This window comes from Lagenorhynchus albirostris, chromosome 4, assembly GCF_949774975.1.
Source record: "Lagenorhynchus albirostris chromosome 4, mLagAlb1.1, whole genome shotgun sequence".
Lineage (NCBI taxonomy): Eukaryota > Metazoa > Chordata > Mammalia > Artiodactyla > Delphinidae > Lagenorhynchus > Lagenorhynchus albirostris.
This window is the reverse complement of record NC_083098.1, coordinates 116,591,410-116,613,227: the sequence shown is the minus strand read 5'-3', so window position 1 is coordinate 116,613,227 and position 21,818 is coordinate 116,591,410. Positions and strand designations below refer to the sequence as shown.

Sequence of the window (21,818 nt, the reverse complement as noted above, 5' to 3'; positions counted from 1 at the left end):
AAAAGCCATTTCAGACAAATGTTCAAGTCATTAATTTACCACATCTGTTGTTACCAAGTATTCTCACCCGATTCCTTTCCCCTCTTAGTTATTTAACTCTTCCTTAGGTGATAAGGACGGAGAAGAGATAAAAGGGGAATTAGACCATTGGAAAGAGCGCTGAACTAGGCCTGGTCTCTGGTTCCAGCTTTGCCGTATAGTAGTTGTGTGATCCTGAGTAAAAACCCTCGACTTCTTTAAACCTCAGCTGCCTTAAAGGTATAGTAGTGGTACTTCACTGGAGAGTTTTGAGGAGTAAAGAAGATAATGACTTGGAGAGTGCAGTGATAACACTGCTATGAAACTATTGATACTGCTCCTGTTACCTTGAGGTGTTTCCTGGTTAGGGAAATACGGATGGCTGAATTAGGGTATTTACATGTCATTTCAGCTACACTGTAACTCATTTACTGTTCCATTTGCCAAATAAGTGCGTGTTCTTTGTAGAGGCATGTGCTACTCACGGGGAAGGTGAGAAATGAGGGACTCAGTGCTTGCCTTCCAGTTGCTCAGGGCCTGGTTGGGGTTGTGATTGGCATTTGCCGGATGATGAATATATCATTATAGACCGCAGTGAGTGGGGTAAGACAGCTGTTTTATCACAGTTTAGAGGGGAGTTTAGTCTGGGCGTGATGGAGGTGAAGTGTGCTCAGATTTTTGAGGCAGAGGGGAACTGTATGAATAAGGTCTAATATTAATAATAATTTATATTATTTATAATAATATATAATATTATTATTATAAATAATATAAATAATAATAATTACCATTATTTACTCCAGGAACAATGAAGAGACCTGTTTAACCACTCTGGAGGGCTTTTGTTGACTGGAGATAAGATTGAATGAGCAGGATGGGGCTAGGTTGTATAGTTGTTAATGTTTGGTTGCTGAGTTGAGACTAGATTCTGTGAGAGATTTTGGATGAGGCTAGAATTTTTAATTTTCAGGGCCTTGTAAATCTTTCTTTGCCCCAGTAGGGAACACCCATCATCTTTTCCTCTCACATACATCAACTGATAGGGACACATGTAGCGAATCCAGACACCTTTAAAGTTCCCATCACATGATGAAATTGGTATTCCAGGAAGACAGGTCTGCTAAAGAAATTAGACACTGTTAGAGCCCAGATATAGAAGTCCTGGAGAACAAACAGGGTTATAGTAAGGTTTAAATGAATTAATAGACTTGAGGAATGCCTGGTACGTGAGCACCAGTTAAGGTCTTTGTCTTGTTACTGCTATTAATTCATACAGTTGTGAGGGTGCCGAGTACTGGGCTAAGGTGGTAGTGGAAAAGCAGCATAGATCCGTTAAGAGCGTTCAAGGTTGAGTAAGAAGGACCTGACAAGAGTTGGGGAATGAAAGAGGGAGACGTATTAAAAGAGGATCCTGAGGTTTTAATCCTGGGAAATGAGGAGAAAAGTCGCAGCATGCAGGGAATTTGGGAAGTAGGTTGAGGACTGGAGTGATGGTGATAATAGTTAAACACTGAAGGAAAGTTTACTATGTGCTGGAGACAGTTTGAAATTTTTTACCTAAATTAACTTATTGAATTTCTGTACCATTTTTGAGGTGGTTATCATGAGAGACAGTGGTTTAAAGCAAGGACCCTGGAACTGACTGCCTGGACTCGAACCTGGGCTTCGCTATTTGCTAACCGTGTAACCTTTAGGTAGGCACTTAATTTCTCTGTGCCAGTTTGCTCATCTGTAAAATGGGGGTGATGGCCTCACAGGGATATTGTGAAGATTAAAGGAGTTAATATATGAAAACTGCTTAGAACAGCGTCTGGCATATTGTAAGTGTTGTGTGTGTGTTAGCTGTTACAGTCTGAGTATTATGTGTGTTAGCTGTTATTGTTAGTTATCCTCTTTATTCCAATTAGTATCTCCATTTTATTGATGAAGAAGCTGAGGCACAGAGATGTCATAGAGCTTGTAAGAGGTGGACCCAATATTAAGTGTGCTGCATGTAAGGGACAGATGGCCTTAGTAGAGATAGTCTGTAGAACAAGGCTATCCAGTAGAAATATAACGTGAGCCACATAATGCAATTTAAATTTTTCTAGAGGTCATAGTAAAAAAAAAAAAAAAGTAAAAGGAACAGGTTGAAATAAATTTTAGTGTTTATTTAACCCAGTATAGCTAAAGTACTGTCATCTCAATATAAAAATGAGTTTAATACTATCATAATCAATATAAAATTATTAAAAGATATACATAAGTATATATTTTAACTTAGCACACATCTCACTTCAGACTAACCACATTTTATTTATTTTTAATTAACAACTTTATTGTATAATTGCTTTAAATGTTGTGTTTCTGCTGTATAACAGTGAATCAGCTGTATGTATACATATATCCCCTTGTCCCCTCCCTCTTGCGTCTCCCTCCCACCCTCCCTATCCCACCCCTCTAGGTGGTCACAAAGCACCGAGCTGATCTCCTTGTGCTATGCAGCTGCTTCCCACTAGCTATCTATTTTACATTTACTAACCACATTTTAAAAACTCAGTCGGGACCTGTGGACAGCACAACTATAGGGATTGAGTTAGGTTAAGGTCGAAAATAAAGATTTGATGGTTAAATTCGAGTTAGAGAATATACTAGAGAGAAGGGAGGTGTCTCCATGTACCTACAAGAATAGTAAAGAAAATCAAGAATGAGCATGCCCCTTTAGCCTCCTCTTATCTCAGTCTGACGAAGCATTAGGTGTAATGAGTATCATTTAACATCTGATTGAACCTTTCTCTGTTGGGACCGGTTTTCATCTGCCTTCCATAAAACATTCAAACTGTGTGTTAGCTGGCCCTCAGTTCAGACCCAGGTGCCACTACCTATTTTGTAGACTCACGTTGGGCCAAACCCCTTGCTTGGACCTGCTTTACAGTGGAGCTGGACCCTACTACCCACAGAGTAGTCTGAGATCTAGCATTGCCGTTCGGAAGCACATACGACAATCTCGTTCTGGTTTGCCGTTCCATTCCCCTCTCTCCTCCATGCCCCAAATTCCCATAGCTCCATATCTCCAGCACCAACTCTCTTTCTTTCTTTTTTTTTTTTTTGCGGTACGCGGGCCTCTCACTGTTGTGGCCTCTCCCGATGCGGAGCACAGGCTCCGGACGCACAGGCTCAACGGCCATGGCTCACGAGCCTAGCCACTCCGCGGCATGTGGGATCTTCCCGGACTGGGGCACGAACCCGTGTCCCCTGCATTGGCAGGCGGACTCTCAACCACTGCGCCACCAGGGAAGCCCCAACTCTCTTTCTATACCTTGCATCCTCAGGGTTTTACACAAGCCTTTCCTTCAGCCCTGATGCCTGTTGACCTTTATCACTTGTGGAAATCTTAAGAGCCTCGGGCTCCTGTACTGAAACTGTGGCCTCCTGTGTCCACACACTGTTGCACATAGGCTGAATTCTTTGTGCACCTCTGTGTTATGTTGCAGTCTGCTATTATCGTGTATCATGTAATCATATTTCGTTACAGAGGTTTTGCGTCTACATGGAGCTTTTCCTTATATAACAAGATGGGGATAAGGGTTAGGGTGCTGAGTAGGCCTCGGTACTTCTGTTATTAAAAGTCTTAGATAACTTACTAGTCACTTAGCACAGCTTAAGTAAGAGAATAAGCTCCATACGTGGTAGAATTAAAATTATAGTTTTGTCACTTACTACCTGTGTGATCTTGGGCATGTTGCCTAACTCCTCTGTGCCTCACTGTCTTCAAATGTATGTAATAATGTGGATAATGAAACACAGCTTGTAGTGGAGCTAATAGGGCATATCTCAGAGGGTTATAATGAGGTTTCAGTTATTTAATACATTTAGAGCACTCTAGTGCTGGGACATGGGCACTGTTTAAGGTGTTCTTACTTATTAAGTCATCGAATATTTGACACCTGCTTTGTGTGTGCCTGTGTTCCAGGTGCTGGGGCTGCGGTGGTAAAAAGACAGCCAACGGTCCTGCTCTCATGGATATTACATTCTACCTGGGAGAGGGTTAATCGAAAAGCGAATAAATGAATGAGATATTTTTCCTTTTTATCAGTTCTACCTTTTCTGAACAATGTGTCCCTCATACTGTTCGATGCCTTTCATAGAAGGCCAGCAGCCCGTTCTGGATTTGGGGGAAGACTGAGGTGGTCCAAAAATGAAGCAAGCATGGAAGTGGAACACACAGCATACGGAAGGCCATATATTCCTCCTTCAGAGCATTGGCCTGGCTGTGTGCAGGGGCAGCTACTGAGTTTCCTTCCCCAGAAGCTAGGGAGATACTGCTGGAAGAGTTGCCTAAAGGAGAAGGAGAACTGGACTTTACCAAGAATGCCCTCCGTGTTGACTGAAAACAAGAACGGGAAGAATGACAGCAGGGTCTGGATCCGCATGGTCCCATCTGGTAGCCACTAGCCACCTGTGGCAACTTATATTTAGTTAAACTAAGATGAAACGTTCCATGTTTCAAGTGCTACATTTCCATAGGAAGCTCGTGGCCACTGTATTGGACTGTGCAGTGTAGAGCATTTTCATCATCTCAGAAAGTTATACTGGACAGGTCTAGATAGTAACTTTGGGATGACTGCTGACATTTTTTCCTACTTATGTGTGTATTTCTGTACTCGTGTATTTGTTCTTACTTTCTTCCCTGGGGAAGGAAATTTCGAGAGATGGTAGCAACTTTGGAATCACGGTTTTGGGCAATTCTGTAGTCCTGGCTGCAGCAGGGTACCCAGCTGTCAGTTAGCCTCCCCTTTAGCATAGTGGCTTCTCTAAAGTTGAAATATGAAATAAGCTTCCCCAGCTTGGCTCTATTACATTGACCTTTGAGGAGGAGTTTTCTTCTCCAGTGATTTTCAACCAGGTAAAAATTTACTTCCCCCAGGGAGGTGTTTGGAAAATATCTGGAGACATTTTTGGTTGTTATATTTGTGTGTGTGTGTGTAGGGGCGGGTTGCTTCTGACATCTGTTGGGTAGAGGCCAGGGATGCTGCTACAAACCCTGCAGTGCACAGGACAGTCCCCACAGCAAAGCATTATCGTTAATGCTGAGGCCCAAAAGTCACTAATGCTGAGGTTGAGAAACCCTGTTCTATTCTTCGCTTTGAGTAAGAAAAAGGGGAAATAAATTAGGTAACTCTGAAATGCAAAACTAGTAATTTAAAATAAAATCTGATACTAGCATTTTCTCCTCCACCAGCTAGGATGTTACCATCTTTTGCTCTGAGATGGATCAATTACTCATAGCATACCAACAACAAAACAATAAAATCCAACCCTGAATTGTTTTGAAAGCGAATTACTAAGTAATTAGTTCAAATGAAGAGACTGGGTTTTTTTTTTGCTTGTTGTTTTTATTTTGGTATTTACCTAAGTGGTAATTATTTCCGTGAAATATCCTTTCCTAAGGACACAGGTCTCTACCAAGTAAGTTTTAGCTGAGTAAACAGTGGAAAAATTGGACAGTACATATAGAAATCCAGTTAGATGACTGCAGCCATTGTTCTTATTCTTCTCTGTAGTTTCTTTGATGGTTGCATCCCTTCCCTCTGTCTTTATCTCTCATATGTTTAAGTGTTCAGTTCATTGTTTTTTTAGTATATTTACAGTTTTATAACCATCACCAATATCTACTTTTAACATTTTCATCACCCCAAAAAGAAACCCTGTACCCATTAGCAATCATTCCCTATCCTTCCCCTTTCCCTCTCTGTAGCACCTGCCAACCAATAATCTACTTTTTGTCTCTGGATTTCTTTATGCTAGACTCTCCTATAAATGTAATGATATAATATATGGCCTTTAGTGTCTAACTTCTTTAACTTAGAATAATGTTTTCAAGGTTCATCCATGTTGTAGCATGTATCAATACTTCATTCCTTTATATGCTTGAATAATATTATGTTTTATGGATGTATCACATTTTGCTTTTCCTTTCATTAGTTGATGAACATTTGAGTTGTTTCTCCTCTTCAGTTGCTATGAATAAGGCTGCTGTGAACATTCATGTACAGTAAGTCTCCTACATATGAATGAGTTCCGTTCCGAGAGCGCATTTATAAGTCCAATTTGTTCGTAAGTCCAACAAAGTTAGCCTAGGTACTCAACTAACACAGCCAGCTATATGGTACTGTACCGTAATAGGTTTATATACTTTTCACAAAAATAATAAATAAAAAACAAACACAAAAAATAAAACATTTTTAATCTTACAGTACATACCTTGAAAAGTACAGTACAGTACTGGCTACATCACTGCTGCTTTTATGCTTGCTTCTGGACATCCTGGGCTTGAAATAAAGATACTGTACTACTGTACTCTATACAGTACTGTACAGTAAAGTACACGAAAGCACAACCACCTGTAGAGGACACATCCCCATCATGTATGTAGGGAAAGCCCCGCTGTCACCGTAGTGGGAGGCAGGGGCCTGTCATAGTGTAAAGGTGTCTTTCTCTCTTTATTGTTTGTCTCCTTCCCTGAAATGTTTTTGATCCGTTTTACTCCCCGTATCTAGGAGGGATCCATCAACAAATGATGAATGAACAGGTAGTCTCAGGCTCATTTCTGACTTCGAAGAATCTCTCCTGGCTGGACTTCCCAACTGGAGGCCATTCAGGGCCCCTTCCATTAAAAGTATTGACAGTTTAAAATATCCATTAAGTAACTATTTAAGTGTTCTTTAATCTTTAAAACAGAATAGTCGGAGAGCCATAATGTATATGCGGAGTGTATGCGTGACAGTCGGTGATCGAATAGGCATGCCAGTATCTTAGCTCTGATTTGGGAGATCTGGGGTAGGGCCTGAGATTCACTTTCTGAGAAGCAACTGGGTCATGGCCAGTGTTGCTGTGCCCCATGCTTTGTAGCAGCAAGGTTTTAAGTGTAGCCTTTTCAAGTTGTTTTCTTAACCTCCAGGAATGTATGAGCCTCAGTTTTGCTGTTTGTCTTTGGCTTGTTAACGTTAATGTTCAAAAGATTAACTTCAGTTATCAATAACTCAGTGAACTAAAGCTTTCTTCTCACTGTATTCTTTTCAATTTTATCCACATGGTACTCTACCATCTCTCCAGTTTACTCACAGTATGTCTTGGGATATAAAAGACACATCCGTGTTACCATTTCAGGTATTCTCTTTGGAAGAATATACTGTTTGGCAGTCAGTTTAAGATGGGTGGTGGGGTGAGTGATCGATGTTGAAGTCCAGAATTATGCTTCATATTTGGTATATTTTCTGTGCCTTTACAAATTTCACTGAAAAATGCAGAGTTCTTCATAAAATCACCATAAACTCACAGACCATGAAATTCTCTAAGTAGCATCATAGGAGAAGTTAATTTGTCCCATACGGAAGTGGATAAGATAACAAAACAGCCCATGTGGAAGTTAAGGTGGGTCAAAAAGGGACACAGGGCCACTCGTGTGGGTGTTGAGGACAGCAGTTTGTAGAATGTGTAGGAAATGTACACCACACATAATGAGAGGCCACCTGACGTTAGCTTAGTAACAGGACTGGTAGTCATTTAGTCCCAGTCGTAGAAAGAGAAGGAATTCTTCTGAAATGAATTGTCCCAGTTCCGCTATTCTTAAGACTTCTGAATGTCAATCATCATTTCATTTGCAGGTTATACAGAGAACACAAATCACGCTTTAAAATAAATGCCTTATATCTAACTTTTACTGAGCACTGACAAGGCACAAGAAAAGAGGTTGAGTGTTGTGAAAAATACAAAGAACTATAACTCATAGTGCTTGACCTATTCTCCCAAGGAAGTAAAAATTATATACAAAAAGACACCGTATAAAGCGGTCCATAAATAACAGACAAATCCTATGGGCAGTAAATGTTACAGGGACTGCCTTGGGTATATGTACAACAAGCCAAATATTACTATCAACCACCCAGACTCTTAGAAAAGAATAAGCCTGATTTCATTGTTCTGTGAATAGAAACTAGGGCATTGAAGACTCTGAGAACAGGAATGGAGAGTTGGAAGGAAATAACTCACTGATGCACCCACTAATGTCATGTTTTCCTGGTGGGATTATAGGAAGGCTTTGGCTAGAGTGGGTGGAAAAGGAAAAGAGGGGAAGGGGAACTAGAAGATTACATATGGAAGTGAGCTTTAGATTTTTAGTAAAATTGAGGCATACACCCACCACCTTGCAATCCTAAGAGTTTTAAAAAGTGCTCTTTGATTTATTCTGAAAAACCAGGAGGTAGGAGATTGTGGCAAATCTTTTTTTAAGTTTGTGTTTTAATATGGAAAATATCAAGCATACATAAACAGTAAGCCTCCTTGTACCCAGACTGCCATATTTACTGCCAGAATTTTTTTAAATGTAGGAGGCAGGAAGCCCGGAGGGAGCATACTTTTCTAGTGATTAAAACAATCTCTTATCCTATATTTGCTCTCAACCACAGCCTCAGCATTTTGTAGCTTCTCAGTTTTTATACATTCTACTCAGTTTAAAAAGAAAAGCAGAAGATATTTTATGGTGCCAAAATGAATTAAAACTCATTAAATACATGTTTCTTCTTGCCCCAAAGCAAAGTAACTTGGAAAAAAAATCGCGAAACAAAATGACAAAGTCAAACAGGTTCTGCAAGTGTAGGCAGCTAATGTGTATAGCACCCTCCTTGTCCCCCTATCCCTGTCCTGTCCCCTTCCAGCAGACCCAGCTCCTTTCTCCTCTCCTCCTAGGCTGCCTGCCTGGGAGCTAAAACTGGATACCTCAGGAAAGAGGGGCCGCTGCTTCCCGGGAGACACAGATGTCTGGGTCAGACACCCCGGGTTTTGTTTAAAATCCTGAAAATGCAGAGCTGGAAAGTTATGTTTGCTTCATCAGTTTAATTGAAAGGAAATGGTTTGGGAGACCCATAGTAGAATTCTTTGTGATTATTGGAACTATGGATACATCTGCTAATGAGATGGTTAGTGGGGGAGGGGTGCAGCTTTTGTGGTGGGCCTATTAAAAGAATTGTCCAATTGTCCCTTTGGCTCCCGAGGACACCCCCAGGGCAGTGAGTGAGAGTAAGATGCAGATGGGCAGAGATGCTTTCTCCTGTACACTAGGGGAATTGTGCAGGGAGAGGGGGAAAGAGATCCTGAACCTCAGGTACCTTCTCAGGCCAACCAGTTTTAGAAAAGAACACATCTGGAAGTTGAAGATCTGGATAGAAATGGTCCCTTGACAAAGTCCATGTTCATGTACCTATCAGGGTGTTTGTTCCCCATTTTGAAGACCTCTGGGTCAAGGGTGAATCAGTCTATTTCGTGCCTCAACCTGAGCCACGCACGTGGCTGCAGAAAACATGGTCACTGCTCTTGTTTTAGATGTATGACCGTTGCCTCCAGACGGCTTGTTTGGACTGCCCAGGAATCATTCTGGATTTCCCCAGTTACTTTTTCACTTTTCTTTGCACTTGCTGTTCCCTGTCTGGAAGGTGCTTCCCTCAGAGGTCATCAGAGATCTTAAATATCCTCTTTTTGCTGAAGCCTTCTCTGGCCACCCTGTCTAAATATCATACTTCGTATGATATTTCTTCACTTTTTTTGCTTTATTTACTTTTTCCCCCTCTTTGATACTTATTTCTAACTTACATAATTTCCTTCTTTATCTTGGTGTTTTCTTTTCTCGCCTCTATTTTTCCTCTTAGTCCAGTGGTTCTCAAACTTGAACTGGCATCCGAGTCACTTGGAGGCTTTAAAATGCAGATTGTCAGGCCCCACGCCAGAGTTTCTGACTTAGTCTGTTTGGGGCAGGTCCTGATAATTTGCATTTCTGGCAGTTCCCAGGAGATGCCAAAGCTGCTGGTTAGGGACCACGCTTTGAGAACCGCTTCCCTGGGAGAGAAGACTAGAGAAGCCCCAGGAGGATGGTGATTTTATTGGTATTGTGCACTTCTGTTTCATCAGCAGCTAGAAGAATGTCAAGCATGTAGTGTGCATTCAGTAGATATCTTTGAGTGAATGATGAATAAAACTGTCTTAAAAAAAATAAGAGCTATACGCAGTATGAAATACAAACACCCTATTAAAAGAATGCTGACACTTACCTATTTTATAAAGGCATAACTTGTTGAAAAAAATCTAAATTATGTTTTTGCTCCATAGGAGGAGAAAATAGAGGCTGTGTGATTCATTTTTTTAATTTTAGAAAACAGCTTTATTGAGATAATTTGCCTACCGTTCAATTTACCCACTTAAAAACGTACAATTTGATAGTTTTGATTATATTTACACAGTTTTGCAACCATCAGCACAGTCAATTTTAGAGCATTTTAATTACCCCAGAAAAGAACCCCATATCCATCAGAAGTCACTCCACATTCCTCTCCCAACATCCCAGCCTGAGGTAACTGCTAATCTGCTTTCTATCTCTTTAGATTTTCCTATTCTGGATGGTTCATATAAATGGAATTATGCAATATGTGGTCTTTGTGACTGGCATCTTTCACTTAGCATAATGTTTTTTTGTTTGTTTTGTTTTGTTTGTTTTTTTTGCGGTACGCGGGCCTCTCACTGTTGTGGCCTCTCCCGTTGCGGAGCACAGGCTCCGGACGCGCAGGCCCAGCGGCCATGGCTCACGGGCCCAGCCGCTCCGCAGCATGTGGGATCTTCCCGGACGGGGTCACGAACCCGTGTCCCCTGCATCGGCAGGCGGACTCTCAACCACTGCGCCACCAGGGAAGCCCAGCATAATGTTTTTGAGGTTTGTCTGTATTGTAGGTTGTATTAGTACTTCATTCCTTTTTATTACCAAATAATATTCCACTGTATGTATATACCATACAATTAAACAGTTTTGTTTATCTGATTATTAATTGATGGACAGATGGGATGTTTTCACCTTTTGGCTTTTATGAATCATGCTGCTAGAACATATGTGTACAGGTTTTGTGTGGACATGTTTTCATTTCTTGTGAGCATCAATCTAGGAGGGGGAATCATTTGGACATATGATAATTATAATTAATGTTTTGTAGAACTTCTCTTTTCCAGAGTGATTGTACACTCCCATCAGCAAACGTATGAGGATTCTCATTTCTCCATATCCTCACTAGCACTTGTTATTTCCTGTCTTTTTGATTATAGCCATCGAGTGAATGTGCAGTGGTATCTTGTGGTTTTGATTTGTATTTCTTGGATGGCTAATGATGTCGAGCGTCTTTTAATGTGCTTATTCACCATTTGTATTGTTTTCTTTGGAGAAACGTCTATTAAGATCCTTTGAGAACTATGTAATTTTATGTCCTTTTTGTTTAAGGAGAAGAAAATTTGAGAGAACAACAATTACCTTCCATTTTTTTCATCATGCATTTCATGATACCTGCAGACATCCCTTCCACACTTCATTCAGGAATCTGCTCAGATGCCACGTTCTCAGAGGTTTTTCCTGATCATCCTGCCTAAAGAGGCACTCATCCCCTATCTCTCTTTCCATTCTTACCCTGTTTTATTTTCAGAGTGCACTTGTCACTCTCTGACTTAATAATTAAGTGTTATTGGTCTGTCTCCTGCCAGTGGAATGAGCTCAGTGAGAGTAGGGACCCTGTTTTGTTCACTTGGTGTACTAGTAGGGCCTCAGGAAACAATGGTTGAACGAAGGAATGAGTGAGAAGACTGGGCTCTGGAGTCTGCCACTTACCAGTTAGGGGAACTGGGGCAAGTTATTTAACTTTTCTCAGGTTTAACACCTTCATCTGGAAAACCACAGTAGTAGGAGTTTGTGCATCCTTGAGGGGCTTTGCAGACTAATTAATTGGTGTTTGTAAAGAACTGAACACCGTGCCAGGTACTCTAAAGAAAGAAAAAGCTGTTAGTTTTCATCTTTTTCCTTTCTTTTGGCATGTTACATAGGGCAGTTACTGTATGTTTGCAAGGAATATACGTTTACCTTTTAAGGGACTCAGGTAAACCAGAATTCTTTCTTTTTTTTCTTTTTTCCAGGGGATGCAGAGGGCCACTAATGTCACCTATCAAGCTCACCACGTCAGCAGGAACAAGAGAGGTCAGGTGGTGGGGACCAGAGGTGGCTTTCGTGGTTGCACGGTTTGGCTAACAGGTATGGTCTGGAGAGACAAGCCAGTCTGTTTCGAAAGCAGTGGTATAGACAGCCTTGAGCCAGGAGTAAGGTTACTTACATTTTGAGCTCTGTTCTTGTATCTGGAGCACCATAATATGTAACTGACAAAGTTGCTTAATAATAACATATTTTCTTTTGGTGATTCCTTTTGTTCTTCACAAAATTGCTGTTAAAGAGGAAAAATCAGAATGCAGCTTAAAACTACTTTCTAGTTGATAACTACCGTACATTCTATAAAATTCTGCATGCAAATAGGACCTGGATTCTGCCTTCAAGATGCTAATAATGTAGACCATATGAAGAGAAAGAATGAGTGGTAAAGAATTTCACGCAATCAGTTTCTAATGATTCTTCTTTTGCTTTGGCTTCTGATTGATTCTTGTGTTGATTTTCCCAGAATCTCTCTTTGAGAGGGTAGATTGATCCAGGTTTTGGAGGTGGTTTTAAAAATGATGGATCTTTTTTCACTTCTAGGAGTTTTAAATAAAATTTTGTTGCATCTCGCCAATTTACCCATGCTGGAGGACAGAGGGAATGAAAAGCGCCCACTGAATTGAGAAGGAATCTTGAGACTGAAAAGCAAGGCAGGCAGCTCCGTATAATCAGTGGATCAGTTTATGTTACAGGGTAACTTATTCACAGGGTGGGATCTGGCAAACAGTGATCTGGAAACGTTCACAGCTGCACTCTGTGCTGCTGAGGGGCCACTGGGACAACTTCATAGTTAACCTAGGGTACGGGGGTACGTGCTCGGAAACAGGAAGTGTATTCCTAAGTCAGGATTTATGAATGGGTAACTAGTCTTCTGGGCACCAGGAATATATTAGCAAAGGTCTTCAGCATTGTTTGGGGACTAACAGAGCATAGAGGCCACCTGGACCTAACGAACATTAATCTGTTAACTACAAAGCCTTGATGGCAGAGAAGCGCCAAGTTGGCATCAGTTATGCCGACAGCCATACAACCCACTAAAATTTGTACCTATTTATTTTCCAAAGGTGGATGAGGGTCCATTTTCCAATGTCTTTGTCAACATGGATATTACCCATCCTTAAAACTTTTGCTGATTGCCAAAAAAACAGCATTCCCATTTTCTGTTTTTATAAATTGAAAATTTCAACTGTAGATAGGTCTGTGTGTTTCTGTATGAAAGAAGAGAGCATTTTTGAGTTCTTCCCATCTCCTCATTCTTAAGTCTAGATTGATGTTAAATTGTTATATTTATATTGTCTAGGCTTGTGACACATTCTGTTCCAAATCTTAAATTTCCATAGGTGTTTGTATTTGAGTTCTGTAAGTAAATTGATTCAACCTTATCACCTTCCCATCAGTTCTTTTATTATGGCATGCCCACTCATGAGCTCTTTCTTTGAGTCAAGTTTTTATGGTCTGTATTTTTTTGTTCAGTGGTTTTTATAAGATGGCTTTCCGTTGGATTCTGAATTCCCTAAGTTTTTGTGTTGGAGTAATGTTTTAAGAATTCCAGGACAAAGAAAGTATGAACCAAATATATATTTTACCCAGCCAAGTTGTCATAAGAGGCAGACATTTCTTCTATTAAATGTTGTGACTAATCCAATTTTTTTTTCTTCTTCTAAGGAGCTTCCCTTTTTTCATCTGCATGCCTGAAGAATTACTTCTTTTCGTATATTTTCTTTCGGGAGTTTTGATTTTCTCGTTTAGGCCCTTTTCCTTCTGCAATTGATTTTTGTGTGTAGTGTGAGGGGCGGATCCATTTTCTTTTCTTTCCATACGGATAATCAGTTGTCCCAAGATGAGGGTACCTTTTTCTCTGATCTGCTGTGCCAACTGTCATAGATCAGGTTTCCATTTACGTGTGGATTTGTTTCTGGGAGCTCTGATCTATTCCACTGGTATACTTGTCTATTGCTCTGTTACTGCCACACTGTCTTAATTACTATATATTTGTAGAGTCTTGAAATCTAGTGGAGCAAATCCTCTTACCTTCTTCATTAGGAATGTCTTGACTTTTTTTTTTTTTTTTTGGCTCTTTGTATTGTATAAATTTTGTAATAGGTTTAACTAATTCCACCAAAATCCAGTTGGGATTTGATTTGGGATTACATTGTATCTAAAGGTCAATTTGGGAGGAAATTGATCTTTAGAATATTGGGTACTCCTTTTCTTAAACATGGTATATTCCATTTATTTTACCACTAATGATGCTTATAAATACTTTTATCAAATTTTTTTGGTACTTGCTTTACAGTGTAGGATGTAATCAGTTTCATAAATGTGTATTTGTAAAGAAAATGTGTTCCCCTGATGTGGGCAATATTCTATATACGTCCATCAGATCAAGGTTGTTAATTATGTTGTCAAATTTATAGCCTTCACTTTTTTTTTTTGATATTGTTGGAAACGGAAGTCATGATTTCTTTCTTTTTCTTGCAATTCAGTAGCTTAACCAGATCTGTTCAGGTATGGAGTGGTTTGTATGTCATTTTCTTGGAACACTGTTTTTTCTTACATCTTATTTCGGATAAACTTTCTGGTTTTGTATTTTTACATTGATTGGTATATGAGTTTCCCAGGGCCACTGTAACAAATCACTACAAACCGAGTGGCTTCAAACAACAGAAGTTTATTCTCTCACAGTTTGGGAACCTGAAATCAAGGACGGTTCCTTCTGTCAGCTCTGGGGAAGAATCTGTTCCATGCCTCTCTCCTAGCGTCTGGTTCTGCTGGCAATCCTTAGCGTTCCTTGGCTCATAGAGGTACCACTCCAGTCTCTGCTTTCGCCTTCAGGTGGCCTTGTTATAAAGATTTCAGTCACTGGATTTAGTGCCCACCGTAGTCCTGTGTGACCTCATTTTAATTTAACTAGTTACATGCACAGAGACCCTGTTTCCAAATAAGGTCACATTCTGAGGTTCCACCTGTATGTGAATTTTGGGGAGGACGCTCTTCAATCTAGTACATGTGGTTTCTCTTTGGTATACCAGTTTTCTTTATCTTAGTTTTGGATTATCTGTCTTGCATTATCTATTAATTTTCTCTAACCACTTTGATATCCTAGCCTTTTTGTCTACGTTCACTATAATCATCTCAGTGAAATTTTGTGTCATTAGTTCAGTTTTCAGCAGTGTCCGTTCTTTGTTTCAAATTAAATATACACATAAAATACGTATACGTACACGTACACATGTATGTATAAACGGACACTTTAATTGTAGTTTAGGTTATCTTTGTGTTTTTTTACATTTTTATTTTATATTGGAGTATAGTTGATTAGGTTGTCTTTGTTGTATAAGAAGCTGATGTTTTCATTTTTTTTCCCCCTGATTCCTAGTGTTCAACTGATAGTTAAAAACAACAATAACAAAGAACAGAAAAACCTAGTCTCCCCAACATCCATCTCTTTGTTCAGTCATTGTTGCTATGTAACAAATTACCCAAAACCTAGTGGTGTGAAACAGCCATTCTAACTTGCTCACTGTTTTGTGGGTAAGGAATTCAGGAGTGCTCTGCTGGGCGGTTCCCCCCTGGGTCTTGCTTGGTTGCAGTCATGCTGGCTTGGGCTCTGGTCATCTAAAGCCACAACTGGCTGGGTGTCCGCAATGACTCCCCAGTGGACGCTGCTGGTCAGCTGGGAGCTTAGCTGGCTAAGGCTATCGACAGGAACACCTACTTGTGATTTCTCTAGCACGGTGGTCTCAGAGTATTTGACAGCTGGCTTCTCCCCAATTAAATATCCAAAGAGAAGCTGAATGGCCTTTTCTGACAGTCTTGGAAGTCATGTTCATCATTTTCACTATATTGTTTTGGCTACAGGCGACTCCTAAGTCCAGCCCAGATTCCAGGGCTGAGAAATACTCTGCCTCTGGGTGTGACAGTGGCAGTGTCACATTGTAAACAAGCTTTCAGTCAATCTTTGGAAAATACTACCTGCTGTACTCATGTTAATATACATTTTTAATGTAGAAACCATATAACACTATATTGATCCTCTTAACATATCATCCTTTTTAAAATTGATTTTTCAGTTAGCCTTCTATACTAGCATGTCAAAGTATCAGTACATTAGGTTTCAGTGTTTTATCTCTTGTCTCATAACTCTTAATTTTTTTTTTGAAATATCTATCTGTGTATTTATGTATTTGGCTGCGTTGGGTCTTAGTTGTGGCACGTGGGATCTTTAGTTGCGGCATGCGAACTCTTAGTTGTGGCATGTGGGATCTAGTTCCCTGACCAGGGATTGAACCTGGGCCCCCTGCATTGGGAGCGCGGAGACTTAGCCACTGGACTACCAGGGAAGTACCTATCTTAGTTGTAAATTCTGATACACTCACCAAGGTGGCAAGTATTAGTGCATAAATGTACTCTTTCCTTTTCCTTTACTTCTCATCGTTTAGTGACTAAACCTTGGTAGAGGAAGGTGAAATGAGGATATTCTTTCAAGGTTAATTATATTATAAATTGGGTTCCCAGGTGCTTTTGGGAGGTGTTGATCCTGGGATATAGAGGTAACTTTCTAATATTTATTTCACTTACTTTTGTCCTTTCTTTTTCTTTCCTCACCAGAAATAATTTGGTCATATAACTTTCTTTTAAAATTGGCATGCAGCTTTAGAATAGTGGTAACAAGAGGACAAAGTGAATATCTACCCAACCATGTGTCATATTAAAATTGGTTAAGCCTTTGTAGCTCAGTGATTTCTAGGATACCTTCGGGGTTAGATAGAAGTCACTAAAAGGACAAATGCTTGGGCTTCCCTGGTGGCGCAGTGGTTGAGAGTCTGCCTGCTGATGCAGGGGACACGGGTTCGTGCCCCGGTCCGGGAAGATCCCACATGCCGCGCGGAGCGGCTGGGCCCGTGAGCCATGGCTGTTGAGCCTGCGCGTCCGGAGCCTGTGCTCCACAATGGGAGAGGCCACAACAGTGAGAGGCCCGCGTACCGCGCAAAAAAAAAAAAAAAAAAAGATAAATCCTTATTATATTTAAACTACAGATGTTTTTCTAGCTAAGATGTAGTAAAATTTTACAGAGAAATATTAGACAAGAATGTTGCTAAGAGACTGCTCTGAATAATGAATATAATTAAGCCTGTGGTTAAAATTCTTTATTACTTATCCCCCTAACTTTATGTATGGAATCTGTTTGGACTGTTCACTTCTAGGCTTATCGGGAGCAGGAAAGACCACAGTAAGCATGGCTTTGGAGGAGTACTTGGTTTGCCATGGTATTCCATGCTACACTTTGGATGGTGACAACATTCGTCAAGGTCTCAACAAAAATCTTGGCTTTAGTCCTGAAGACAGAGAAGAGAATGTTCGACGCATCGCAGAAGTTGCTAAGCTGTTTGCAGATGCTGGCTTAGTATGCATCACAAGTTTTATATCACCTTATACTCAGGTATGTGGCTTTTGCGCCATTGCTGTTCTAATTACATGTATTGAGGATACGGTGTCAGGCAAAGTGAATAAACACTGACATGTACTTTGAGGCTAAATCCAAATTAAAACAATTAACCTACAACATTTTTGTGCCGCAACTTCCTGAGTAAATTCATTTTTGGAAAGCTTGCTATAACCCACACACCCACCGCCCCCCTCAAAAGTATAATCAAAGTTGTTGAACAAGTCAATGGCCAAACTATTTCAAGTTTGACTTTTCAGTTCAAAAATCCTATAATAAATACTCAACCTGTATCAAACACCAGGGAGAATCTTAGGTTTCTTAACATGTGTCCTGTCGTGGCTTCTTTGCTCACAATTCTTGAGTTTCATCTTTCATCACACTCTTTCTTATTTTAGAGACCATAGAGCACTAATTCACTTTTTTGTATTTCTCTGAAAAAAACCACGTCGTTTCTCACCACGAGAATTTTGTTTCCCTCTGCCTCGAAGGCCCTCTTCTCCTTCCTCTTACCCTCCCCTCGGCATCAGCTGACACCCGTTCATGCTCTGAGACTCAGGTTGGGTATTTCTTCCTCCTGAGTCTCTCAGGCTTTGTTGGGTACCTGTCTTTGGTGCCCTTGTTATTGTACCATAGCACATTGTTTTATTATAAATACCAGTTCTTTGGTTGGTGGTGCTGATAGCAGCAGTAATAATAATAACAATGATAATAATAGCAGCTAACGTTGATTGAACACTTTACTGTGTACTGGTAACGGTTTTAAAGTGCTTTTATGTGAATTAGCTCACTTAGTTCTCATCACCCAGTGAGGAGGGTGGAGGTGAGGAAACAGGTGTCAATCACCCCACCTCACACACTCTACGTGGCAGAGCAAGGATTTGCACCCAGACAGTGTCAGTGGAACCTGTGCTCTTGCCCACTGTGCTCTGCTGTCTCTAAACCCCACTGGCTCTGTGAAGGCTGGGACTACCTCTGATTTATCTTTATAATCTTGATGCCAAGCCCAGATCCTGGAACACGGTAGATATTTAGTGTTTGTTAAATGATAGCATAGCCCTTAGGAAGCCCAGATATGAAAGAACAGGTGAGTTAGTGTAGTAGTTAAACACAGCGGCTTTGAAGCCAGAAACAAGAGACTGAAATCTCGGCTCTGCCAGTTACTGTTAGGACCTTGGCCGATTTGCTTAACCTTCCAAGCTCAGATAATACCTACCTCGTAGGGTTGCTCTGAGGATTAGGTAAATCCTGCATTCACAGCTTTCAGCATAGTGCCTGATGTGTAATAAATACTCAGTAAGTGTAGTAAATAATAGTGCAATTCTAGCACTGTATCATAAATCTGTCTGGTTACTTAGACTTTTTTTTAAAACAAAAACTAAATTTGAGCGGTAAGGGTTATAGATAAGTGTGAGACTGAGTGTTAATCCTACAGGTTCACTCATGGCAGGAGTCCTAAAAGGTTCTTTGAGGACTAGGTACTTTTCATTTTCCTGAAACACTGGGATCGGTGTCAATACGTCAGTTTAAGGTATCCTGAATAATGAAGTGTATGAGAGTTGTTAGAGTTCCTGAATTCTAGGATATAAACAGTTCTCATAGTAATATAGTAACAGTGATTTTCTTGCACTTTCTGGGAAGCTCTGCAACTCTTGGAAAAAGAGAGTTAGTAACACCTAATTTGGAGAGCGAGCAGCTGAGACCTGGGTATCGAAAAGTATACGTTGATCTGTTTTTTTGGCTCCCTTGTTTCCATAACACGGAGCAACACTTTTCTTGATCTCACCCTCAAAAGCACTAAGAATGAAAATGAGGTTCGGACTATGCTTAGGTCATGTCAAAATTCATGATAGGGCTTCCCTGGTGGCGCAGTGGTTGAGAGTCCGCCTGCCGATGCAGGGGACACGGGTTCGTGCCCCAGTCTGGGAAGATCCCACATGCTGCAGAGCGGCTGGGCCCGTGAGCCATGGCCGCTGAGCCTGCGCGGCCGGAGCCTGTGCTCTGCAACGGGAGAGGCCACAACAGTGAGAGGCCTGCGTACCGCAAAAAAATAAAAAAATTCATGATAATATTTGGACCAAATCATATATTATAGGATATGTGTATTCTCTGTCACCACTAACCTTGGGCATCTTGGTTGTAAAAATAAACCTGATAGTTCTTATCCTTGAGGAGTCAGTAGGTAGTGGGAGCATAGAGATGCGAACAGTTGCAGTATCGTGAGGCAAGTGATTAGGTACATGTATATAAAGGTGCTGTGGCAGATTCGCAGAGGAAGTGCTGCTTGAAATGCGTCATGAAAGATGAGTCAGTTTTCTCGCAGGAGAAAACTGTTTCACAGAGGAGATGCTACAGGATTTGCAAAAGCATGGAAATGTGAGGGACTTAGGCCTTTGGGGAACTGTAGGTTGTTTTGGCTGCTCTGCCGGATGAACGTGAGGGGAGATGAAGCTCGAGCGATTTGCAGAGGTCTGACGGTGAACTCCGGACTGCTCGGGGCTTTGCCCCACAGGTGGTCGAGAGTTTGAGATTGCACTGGGGAATAGTGTCTCTGGTGCCTTTGTATTTTAGTGAGGTCACCCTTAAGGCCTGGAATGGGAAGGGTCTGGAGGTAGGAGACTAGTCAGGAGGCTTTTGGAGTGAATTGAGGTATCGGCCATGGGAATAGAAAAGATGGGGCATATTTGAGGGCTCTTGAGCCTGTAGCATCAGTGGAACGTGGTGCCCGGGTTGATTGCTGAATTTGGGGGTGAACATGAAGGATGGTGCTTTCCGAAGAGAAGATGGTATGATTGAGTTAGAAAATATAGGGTAGGAAGGGAGAAGATGACTGTTTGATTTTAGCTGGGTTAGGTTTGAAATGCTGGTGGCGTATCTAGGTGAAGATGACCACTGGGTCATTGGGAAATTGGTTCTGGAGCTCAGGAACGTTGTGTAGAATTGAGATAAAGATTTGGGAATCAAGGGCTTCCCTGGTGGTGCAGTGGTTAAAGAATCCGCCTGCCAGTGCAGAGGACACGGGTTCGAGCCCTGGTCGGGGAAGATCCCACATGCCATGGAGCAACTAAGCCCATGCGCCACAACTACTGAGCCTGTGTGCTAGAGCCTGCAAGCCACAACTACTGAGCCCATGTGCCACAACTGCTGAAGCCTGTGCACCTAGAGCCCATGCTCCGCAACAAGAGAAGCCACCACAATGACAAGCCCGCGCACTGCAACGAAGAGTAGCCCTCGCTCGCCCCAACTAGAGAAAGCCCACGCACAGCAACAAAGACCCAGTGCAGCCAAAAATAAATTTAAAAAAAAAATTGGGGAATCATTAACTTTATTGTTGAAACCTTGATGAAGTTGAGTGTACAAAAGAGTATATAGAATGAGAAGCGAGTCACAGATGGAAACTTGGGGAACACCTTCATGTAAAAGGACAGTTGGAATAGTAGGATCACGACTTAATCACTCTGCCAGATACTAAGGCTATAAAGCTACTGAAATTATTTCAGTATATTGGGATGGGATCTCTGACAGAGGTATATGGTGGGTACTCTGAGAACCCAGCAGAAGTGAGGCCTCAGTCAGCCTGGACATGAGGGTAGGCTTCCTGGAGGACTTAGCATGGAGCTGTGCTGTGAGGGGACACATTGCTGTAGCCAGAGGAGAGAGGTGGAGTGTTTTTGGCAGGGGGGATGGCAAAGGCATTAGGCCCAAACAGCCTGGTAGACCAGGCAGGTGTTAATTATCAATAGAACATCAGGTGCAAGACTGAGAATGGCGGGGCCAGGTGGAGAAGGCCTGACGATTCACACTGAGAAGCTTGGGTTTTACCCTGATGGTGCTGGGCAGTCTCTGAATAGTTTAGTGACGTGGTTGAATTTGCATCCTCTGTCATCCTGGGGACAGTGTAGAGTGTGGCTTTGAGCAGGTCAAAGCTGGAAGCCAGCAGACGTATTAAAAGGGTGTTGTCCAGGCAGGAAAAATGAGGTTGAACCTGGAGCTAGGGAAGAAGTGCAGACTGGGTTAGTGTAATGTCTAGAGGTAAAATCTGAAGGACTTTGTGACAAAATGCAGGGGGTGGGACAGCAAAGGGAAGAAACCAGAACAACTCTGGGGATTCTGGGTGAGTAGTGTCGTCATCCCTTGATTTGGGCAGTATAGGTGGGAATGCAAGCTTGGGAGAAAAGAGAGTGGGTTCAGTTTTGGACGTGTTAAGTTTGAGGTACCTGGGAGATCTCCAGGTGGGTGTATTTTGGAGGAAGTTGGAAAGGTGTGTTTAATTCCGGGAGAGGTCAGAGTTCAGGCTTGAGTGTTGGT

The 21,818-nt window shown here is 41.4% G+C and overlaps 1 protein-coding gene across 5 annotated transcripts in view; it reads left to right on the top strand.

Moving 5' to 3' along the window:
* PAPSS1 (3'-phosphoadenosine 5'-phosphosulfate synthase 1) overlaps window positions 1-21,818 on the top strand; it is a 108,757-nt gene that overhangs the window by 1,030 nt on the left and 85,909 nt on the right. For 3 of the 5 annotated variants that reach the window (XM_060148561.1, XM_060148565.1, XM_060148564.1), the window contains 2 exons: window positions 11,995-12,109; window positions 17,272-17,507. In XM_060148561.1, coding sequence (XP_060004544.1) covers window positions 11,995-12,109; window positions 17,272-17,507 — 351 coding nt within the window. Of the gene's footprint in view, window positions 1-88; window positions 259-11,994; window positions 12,110-17,271; window positions 17,508-21,818 lie in introns of all 5 variants that reach the window. The other 2 variants (XM_060148563.1, XM_060148562.1) reach the window with 2 other exon arrangements.